At 46.4% G+C, this 9,926-nt stretch overlaps 1 protein-coding gene across 1 annotated transcript; it reads left to right on the forward strand.

The window, feature by feature from the left end:
* The first annotated feature begins 232 nt into the window (after positions 1-232).
* On the forward strand, positions 233-6,448 carry LOC123108485 (G-type lectin S-receptor-like serine/threonine-protein kinase B120). Its single transcript, XM_044530267.1, has 5 exons — positions 233-1,585; positions 4,633-4,734; positions 5,407-5,644; positions 5,740-5,899; positions 6,075-6,448. Exons 1-5 carry the CDS (start codon positions 253-255, stop codon positions 6,357-6,359), a joined length of 2,118 nt encoding a protein of 705 aa, XP_044386202.1. The 5' UTR covers positions 233-252; the 3' UTR covers positions 6,360-6,448.
* The last annotated feature ends 3,478 nt before the right edge of the window (positions 6,449-9,926 follow it).

Raw genomic sequence — 9,926 nt, forward strand, 5'->3', positions numbered from 1 at the left:
GCCGCCATTTAAGAAGCACATATTTTTTCCGCCTCATGTCCTTTTCAATCTCAACAGACCTGACCGCTGGTGCCTAACTTCCGGAACAAATTTAGAACAACTCAACCACTCTTTCATTCCTCTGGGGTCCAAGTATCCAATCCAAGGCAGCATGGCGCTCTGATTGGTTCTATACACTGTGTATATATTCCCTAGTCGGGTGACCCCATACTCATTCTCATTGCAAGCGCCTCAAAGATATTGTACTCCACCATGATCCTGCAAGCAAGCAGAAGGCCAAGAATGCCAATGTATTCTCCCCTTCCTGTGTACGCTATTCTTTTGCTTCTTTCTTGGCCATTCAGTTCGGTGCCTATTTGCTCATCCGATAATCGGCTTGTCGCTGGCAAGCCGCTCTCCCCTGGCAGTGTCCTCGTCTCTCAAGATGGGGTGTTTGCCCTGGGATTCTTCTCCCCGTACAACTCCACTAAGAACCATCACTATGTTGGCATATGGTACAACGACATCCCGGAGCGCACGGTGGTATGGGTTTCTAACCGTGCGGCGCCGATCACCACTAACCTTTCCTCTGCAAATCTTGCCGTCACCGGCAGCTCCGACATAGTCTTGTCTGATAACAATGGTCGTGTCTTCTGGACAACGTACAACAGCATCAACATCAACTCCATCTCGGTGGAAGCAGTGTTGGACAACACTGGCAACTTCATCCTTAGATCATTAACTGATAGTACCATCCTATGGCAAAGCTTCGACCACCCTACCGACACTCTCCTACCCGGCATGAACCTCAGGCTCAGCCACAACACGCTTCCACTGCAGCACCTCGTCTCCTGGAAAGGCCTACATGACCCATCCCCCGGTGAGTTCTCCTACGGCGCAGACCCTAGCAGCCTCCTCCAGTGCTTCGTCTGGAATGGCTCGAGGCCACACCGGCGAAGCCCGGTGTGGACAAATTACCTCTATGTTGGTGGATTCAACGAGTCTACCATTTATATGGCCTTACATCACGCCGGTGACGAGGTGTACATGTCCTTCATCATGCCGATTGGCTACTTCGTCCTGCTGGTCAGGATGGAGATTGACTACTTGGGCAAGGTAAATCTACTAATCTGGGAGAGCAACATGTCTGCATGGAGAGCCCTGTATGCAGAGCCTCAACATGAGTGCAATATGTACGGCTACTGTGGTCTTTATGGTTACTGCGACAATACAGAAGTTGTCCCAGTTTGCAAGTGCCTTGAAGGTTTTGAGCCGAGGGATGGTGAAGGATGGATCGCCGATGGCTTCTCACATGGATGCCGCCAGAAGGAGGTGCAGAGGTGCACCCATGGAGACGGTTTCTTGGTCTTTCCAGGCATGAAGGTCCCTGACAAGTTCATACATGTCCCGAGCAGAAGCTTTGATGAGTGCACGGAGGAATGCAGAAGCAATTGCTCCTGTGTGGCATATGCTTATTCCAAGATGAGCAACATGGATATTGATGGGGATGACACAAGATGCCTGGTATGGATGGGAGATTTGATCGACATGGAGAACCACACTCAAGGAGGGGAGAACCTCTATGTTCGGACTAAAAGATTACAAGGTATGCATGATTAATTCCTTGTTCTCTTTCTCTGATTGCTTATGATATATCTAGTAACACAAAATATAGTAACACACTATGTAAAATATAGACATTTTCGTAAAAATGTTGTAAATTACAAACTTGGGAGATAAAAAAATATTTTCCGAATTACTACATTGTGTACACCGTTTTACTAGATTTTATATGTACCATTACTAGGGGGTGTAGAATAAGCTATTCTATACTCACGCTTAGGCCCTGTTTGGTTCGGCCATGGATTTCTAAAAGCAGCTGTGAAAAATCTGCTGTGGAAAATCTGATGTGAAAAATATGTAGGTCATTTGGCAAACCAGCTGATACAGCTTTTTCAGATTTTGGCCCATAGCGGAATTAGGGCATCTCCAGCCGTTGGCCCCCCAGGGGGCGCCTAAAATCGCCGCCTGGGGGTGAGCCGGCGCAAAAATTGGGCCTGGGGGCGAGTTGGTCCCCAGCCGCCGGCCCCAGGGCCGCCCCCAGGCACGTTTGAAAATAAAAGAAGTTCGGCGAAGTTCGGCTTAAACACGATAAATTTCGGCCAAACATGATAAATTTCGGCCAAACACGATAAATTTCGGCACATTTCGACGAAGTTCGCGGATTTTCATTACATAGCACATATACATAAACTAATCTAAAGGAAAAACTGGCTGAAGTCGCCGCCGTCGCCGCCATCGTCGTCGTCGGCCTTCTCCTCCTTGACACGGGCGCCCCTGCTGGACCCCTGCCCGGCGTCGCCATGGCGGACTGGTGGCGGCGCATCGTCGTCGTCTTCGTCGCTGTCGTAGATGACGACGACTCCGCCTTCGTCGCGGCCGCGTCGACGCTCCACAAAGCGAAGCAGGGCGGCGCACTGGCGCTCCTTCGCCTTCTCCAGGCGCTCCTTCTCCATCGCTATGGAGTCCCTGCGCGCCCATTCCAGGGCCGCGCCGTCGTCGTCGAGCTCCGTTGTCACCGGCGCGGCCGGCTCCTTCTTCACCGGCGCGAGCCCCGGCTCCGTCTTCACCGGCGCGAGCTCCGGCTCCATTTTTGGCTTGACGAAGTGCGGAGGAGGAGCCGACGAGTAGGCGCGCCGGCCGCCCTCGTTGATGACGATGCCGGCGCTGCGAGTGCGCCGGCCGAGCGGCGTCTCCGCCGCGGGCTCGGCTTTGACGCCGAGCAGGGCTGGAGTGCCGGAGGAGTGCGATGAAGATCGGGAGGAGGAAGAAGAGGAGGAGGACCCGAACCTCCTAGGCGCCCATGGCCCGGCGCGTCGGTGCTGCGCCGGGGCGGCCGCCCTCGCCGGGTACGCCAACAGCGGGTCGTTGCCGCCCTCGAGGTACGTCAGCACGCCCTCAAGTGTGCGGCCGGGGACGCCCCACCACAGGTGGCGCCCCTCGTTGTTCTGCCGGCCGCCGTCCACCGGCGCGCCGTTAGTGGACGCCAAGCGCTGCTACTGGCGGCGCTCGAAATACGCCACCCAACCCGCGTGGTTGTCGGCGGCGTACTGGGGGAGGGAGAGTTGGGCATCGGTGAGGGAGGCGCGGACGACCTCGACTTCCTCGGCGAAGTACTTCGGCTTCGCCATGGCGTCGGGCAAAGGGGGAATGGGCACTCCCCCGGCGCTGAGTCTCCACCCCGTCGGTCTGGCGCGCATGTCCGGCGGTGCCGGGATTTTCGCCTGGAACAGGACCCAGGACTCCTGTTCGCGGAGCGAACTGCGGCCGAAGCCGTTGGCCACCGCCTCATCTCCGGGGAAGCGTTCCGCCATGGCGACGGGCTCGAGAGAGGTAGAGAGATAGAGGGAGGGGCTGGGCGGCGGCGCTCGGGAGAGGTAGGGAGAGGGAGGGGCTGGGCGGCGGCGAGGGGCGGGGTTGGTGTGGGCACATGCGAGTGCAGGCCACCGGCTATATAGCCGCGCCGCACCCGTGTGTATGCGTGCGAGGAAGGGGAGGCGTCGGCGCGCCGTCCCGTGACGCGCCGCCCGTGAGGAATCAATGGCAAGGCTGACCGGCGGCAGCCTTGCCATTGATTCCCCGCGGGAACCGAGGCCGTTGGGGGAAGACGAGGCGCCGTGTCGCTGACGCGGCTGGCCCGCGGCTTTTTTGCGCCAAAACAGCTCGCCCCGGCGGCCCCGGGCGCCCCCCAGCGCGCCGGGTTCGGCCTGGGTCCGCCGGCGCTGTTTTCGGCCTAGGCCGGCGAAAATCGGGCTCCTGGTGGCGCGGCTGGGCCGTTTTTTGGCGCCGACGCGAAAAAATCGCCTGGGGAAGCCTTCCTGGGGGCGCGGCTGGAGATGCCCTTAGATTTTGGAAAGCACGTTCTGGGCTACTTTCGCTTTTGGTTCAGATTTTGGGAGTGGATTTCTGGAATCGGATTTTGCTGGGTTCGCCCTTTGGTTCAGATTCCGCTGCGATCCGTCGATAAAAGCTGAACCAAACAAGGCCTTAGAATACATATATATACATATATATACATATATACATATATATATATATACATATATATAGGGAAAATCCATCCTACCACCCGGTGGTAGTTACCCCACATGTCTCATATACTACCATGTGGTATTATATATACTATTTTATTATTTTAAATATGTTGATATACTATATCTAAGATATTTCAAAGCAAGTTACATGAAAAAATTGCATATAAGCCTATAGTTTTTGTTATATTTGTAAAATACGTACATATTTGTACGTAAAAATAAGCATACTCAAAAAGTGATACATACTACCTAAAAATTAGTATATATACTACCTGATTATTGTTATATACTACATACGACACGTACATACTCTCGGTTCCGACAGATACTACATACAACATACAAAACGCAAGTGGTGGTAACTACCACTGCTTGTAGGAAACTATATATATATATATATATATATATATATATATATATATATATATATATATATATATATATATATATATATATTCTTTTCCTCTAAAGAGTGAAATTCCAGAAAGGAGTCCACTATGAATGTGGTGATTAGCACTAACAAACTTTGGTGATTCTCGTTATATTATTTGTTGTGCAGGCAACATGAGAAAGATCAAAATCCTAGAAATTGTATTACCAGTTGTTTCAAGTTTTCTGATACTCATATGCGTGGTGCCTATTTGGATCTATGGCTCTAGAGGTATGAAACTTTTTCTTTAGTTATAATTTAATCTTATCTCCAGTCCCAAGAAACTGAAGAGATGGTGCACACAGTCCTGACAGGCAATCAAGGAAGCATGGTTGTCTGGGAAAGGATGATGCGACGAGATACAGAAAATTATAATGAGGTTGCTGATAGTTACACAGAGTTTCCCATTTTGAACTTCATGGCACTTGTTGCTGCGACAAATAATTTCTCTGAATCCAACATTCTTGGCAAAGGAGGGTTTGGCAACGTTTATAAGGTAAGAAATATTTTTACTGATAGTTAGATCTTTTTTTGCAAGGGAAACAGTTAGATAATTAATATTAGAAGATCTAACTTTCTTGACTCAATAATACCTCATGTTTCAGGGAACGTTCGAAGATGGTAAGGAAATTGCTGTGAAAAGGCTTCGTGTTGGTTCTGTCCAAGGGGCTGTGGAGTTCAAAAATGAAATAGCTCTGACTTCTAGGTTGCAGCATAGAAACTTGGTCAAACTTATGGGCTGCAGTATTTATGAAGACGAAAAGCTTTTGATTTATGAATACCTACCTAACCGAAGTTTGGATTACTTCATTTTCAGTACATTCTCTACTCACCTGTTGCAAAATCTCTATTTTCGGTCAAACATCACCGACAAGATGATTCGTCTAACTTTATCCCTGATAGATGATACAAGAAAATCACTACTCAATTGGCCAACAAGATTTAAGATAATCATTGGAGTAGCTAGGGGACTTCTTTATCTCCACCAAGATTCCAGATTGGTTATGATTCATAGTGATCTCAAAGCAGGCAACATATTGTTGGATGCTGAGATGAACCCGAAAATATCTGATTTTGGTACAGCTAGGGTCTTTGGTGTGAACGAACACGAACAACGTACCAATCAAGTTGTTGGAACATTGTGAGTAGTGTGGAATTTCATTTATGGGATCTCTTAACTTTTGTGCTTCAATTGGATGATAAGTTTCAATTTACCATGGTTAATTGTCAAACCAGCGGATACATGTCGCCTGAATACGCAATGGAAGGCATAATCTCCGTCAAATCCGATGTTTACAGCTTTGGGGTATTAATTCTAGAGATTGTGAGTGGCATGAAGACCGGCACCACAACCCCAAAGAGCTCATGTGCATGCACTCATAACCTTATAAATTATGTGAGTGTATTTTACTTTATCTAGTGATTATGGTTGTGTGCATCTTTCGATACAGAGGCTGCGGGTTATCCTCCTTTTCTAAAAAAACTTTATTCAGTGATTAGAATTTGTTCAACTGATATGAAGGTGGTACTATGTCGTGGACTTAATTAATGACATGATTGGTTTGATGCAGGCGTGGAGCTTAAGGAAGGATGGGAAATTGATGGATCTAATCGAGTCATCTATCATCGAGGATTGCTCTCTCGCTGAAGCTCTACGATGCATCCATGTTGGACTCTTGTCGGTGCAGGATGACCCGGACGCTCGCCCTCTCATGTCTTGGGTGGTAGCAAGCCTGGATAACAAAGGCATTGAGCTCGCGCAGCCGAAAGAACCTATGTGCTTTACACATCGTAAATACGGAGCCGGGGAAAGCCATGTACATGACATGAGCCTCGAAAACCTTAAGGGGTGCTAGAAAACCATTGGTCCTGTCTTGTCCTTGTGACACTAATGTCTTCATATAAATAACTGCTCATTTCTATTCTACACTGGATGCGCTCTGTCACCGCCAGGATTGTAATTATGCTTGTAATATGTACTACGTTTGTAATTCTAATGTGTAATATTATCCGGAGTTCTTTTACAGTGCATCTAAACAATATGAGCCGTTCATTTCCAGTCATTCAATGGACTAACTAATACTCCATTCGTTTTGTTTTAGTCTACATATAAGATCTGGTCAAAGTCAAACTTTGTCAACTTTGACGAAGTTCATAGAAAAAAATACCAAGATTCACAATATGAAATCAATATTGTTAGATGCATCATGAAATTAATTTTCATACCATATAGCTTTGGTATTGTAGATATTGATATTTTTTCCAACAAAGTTGGTCAAACTTTACAAAATTTGACTTTGACCAAATCTTATATGCAGATTAAAAAGAAACGGAGAGAGTACTACTAGAAAATATCAGTAGTATGAAGCCATTACGTTTTCTTCTCCTCTCTGCTCGGATGTGATCCATATTTCCAGGGGAGATTTGACAGGAAATTTGCACGAACCTAGAGCTAGCCTCCCAGATTGATCGATCATGTCGACATGCACTTCTACGCCTCCTTTTCGAAGCGAGCCGATGTTGTAGCGCCATCGCCTTCGACATCAATGATGGCGACACGCTCGAGAAGGTCCACCATGTTGATGTCCATTCAGCCATGCCATGTGCACGGTCGTTGGATGATAACCCACAAGTATAGGGGATCGCAACAATTTTCAAGGGTAGAGTATTCAACCCAAATTTATTGATTCGACACAAGGGAAGCCAAAGAATATTCTCAAGTATTAGCAGTTGAGTTGTCAATTGAACCACATCTGAAAGACTTAATATCTGCAGCAAAGTATTTAGTAGCAAAGTAGTATGGAAGTAACGGTAATGATGGCAAAAGTAACAGTAGTAGTTTTGTAGCAATCGTAACAGTGGCAATGGAGAAGTAACTTAGTAAAGATCAATATGAAACGAGCTCGTAGGCAATAGATCAATGATGAATAATTATGTCGGATGACATTCATCATGCAACAGTTATAACATAGGGTGACACATAACTAGTTCCAATTCATCAATATAATGTAGGCATGTATTCCGAATATAATCATACGTGCTTATAGAAAAGAACTTGCATGACATCTTTTGTCCTACCCTCCCGTGGTAGCGGGGTCCTATTGGAAACTAAGGTATATTAAGGCCTCATTTTAATAGAGAACCGGACAAAGCATTAGCATGTAGTGAATACATGATCTCCTCAAACTACGGTCATCACCGGGAAGTGTCCCGACTATTGTCACTCCGGGGTTGCCGGATCGTAACACGTAGTAGGTGACTATAACTTGCAAGATAGGATCAAGAACACAAATATATTCATGAAAACAAAATAGGTTCAGATCTGAAATCATGGTACTCGGGCCCTAGTGACAAGCATTAAGCATAACAAAGTCATAGCAACATCAATCTTAGAACATAGTGGATACTAGGGATCAAACCCTAACAAAATCGACCCGATTACATGGTAAATCTCATCCAACCCATCACCGTCCAGCAAGCCTACGATGGGATTACTCACGCACGGCGGCGAGTATCATGAAATTGGTGATGGAGGAAGGTTTGTGATGATGATGGCGATGATTTCCCCTCTCTGGAGCCCTAAACGGACTCCAGATCTGGCCTCCCGATGAAGAACATGGGGTGACGGCGGCTCCGTATCATAAAACGCGATGAATCCTTCTCTCTGATTTTTTTCTCCCTAAACATGAATATATAGAGTTGGAGTTGAGGTCGATGGAGCTTCATGGGACCCACAAGGTAGGGGGCGCGCCCTAGTGGGGGGGGGGGCTCCACCCTTGTGGACAGCCGGTGGGTCCCCTTCTTTTGATTCTTTCGCCAATATTTTTTATATATTCCAAAAATATTCTCCGTGAAGTTTTATGTCATTCTAAGAACTTTTATTTCTGAACAAAAATAACACCAAGGCAATTCTACTGAAAACAGCATCACTCCAGATTAGTTCCGTTCAAATCATGCAAATTAGAGTCCAAAACAAGGACAAAAGAGTTTGGAAAAGTAGATACGATGGAGACGTATCAGCACCCAAAGCTTAACCCATTGCTTGTCCTCACGCAATTTAGTTGACAAACTGAAAGTGATAAAGAGAAACTTTTACAAGCTCTGTTTGATCTTGTTGTTGCAAATATGTAAAGCCAGCATCCAATTTTTCAACAAAGATTATGAACTAACCATATTCACAATAACTGAGTCATCTCTGACTGCTCTTGTGACTCGAGATACTGGTATTCGTGAAGGTATGTCGCAACACATGTTTGCCGTAGTTTCGGAGCCTTTTATCTCTGAATGTTCTGCTTCTAGGAAGCGCAAGGGGAAGATGCAGGTCCCAGTTGACACTGCCAGCCTTTGGCGTAGTAACTGCTCCAACAAATATGATGGCTTTCGCGTCAGTTCCCTCTCTGAAGCTCGTCCCAGCAAGTCCAAAGTGAAGCCCCGGGTGACACCCTCTGCTTCTACAAACACTTGTACTGTTGCTTTGGATATGCAGGGGCAAACTGATCCCGTTCCTCCACCCGCTGCCATCACCACCATGCAAGCTATTGGCACACAACTCTGTGTCATTCCAGAGGAGGAGCTCTCCATTGCATCACTCATGGATGACAAGACGTGCCCCTCTACCTCGGCTTAAGAGTTGAACTTTTCTTTATTTCAGTTAAATGGTACTTTTTCAAAACTAGAATGTCTTATGCTGGAATATTCGTTGACTTAACTCCTCTAAAAACAATTAGGGTTGTCAAATGCAATCCGTGCTAGTGGATTCTCTATTATTTGCTTGCAAGAAATGAAAATGACAACATTTAATGCCTCCACTCTTAAGTTATTATGACCTAAACGCTTCGACAAATACGCTTTCATCCCATCTATAGGCATATGGAGGGGCATTGTGATGATCTAGAATAGCAATATCTTAACTCGTATGGTGATTATTGAAGAACAATTCGCTTTAGGTATTGAATTTATCTCCACCCAAGATGCTCATCGATGCACATTGGTGAATATTTGTGGCCCATGTCAAGGGGAACAACGGGATAATTTTACTAAGTGGTTATTTGACCTTGACATTCCCTCTTCTGGAGATTGGTTGCTTCTCAGAGATTTCAATTATATTCGAGCGCCTAAAAACCATAACTTACCTGGACGATACATACATGATTTGTTCACTTTTAACGGTTTTATAAGAGAACAAGAACTCACTGAGCTACCTATCAAGGGACGGGCTTATACATGGTCCAACATGCAGCAAAACCCTCTCCTCAAGCAACTTGACTGGTTCTGTACAAAGCTTAATTGGACCACCTCCTTCCCCAACACATGGTAAACCCCCTTGAACGTCCAGTATCTAATCACATACCTTGCTTGATTCATTCAGACCAAGATACCTAAAAGAAAAATATTCAGATTTGAAACATACTTGATCGCCCATC

Source organism: Triticum aestivum, chromosome 5A (assembly GCF_018294505.1).
Source record: "Triticum aestivum cultivar Chinese Spring chromosome 5A, IWGSC CS RefSeq v2.1, whole genome shotgun sequence".
NCBI classification, from domain to species: Eukaryota; Viridiplantae; Streptophyta; class Magnoliopsida; order Poales; family Poaceae; genus Triticum; species Triticum aestivum.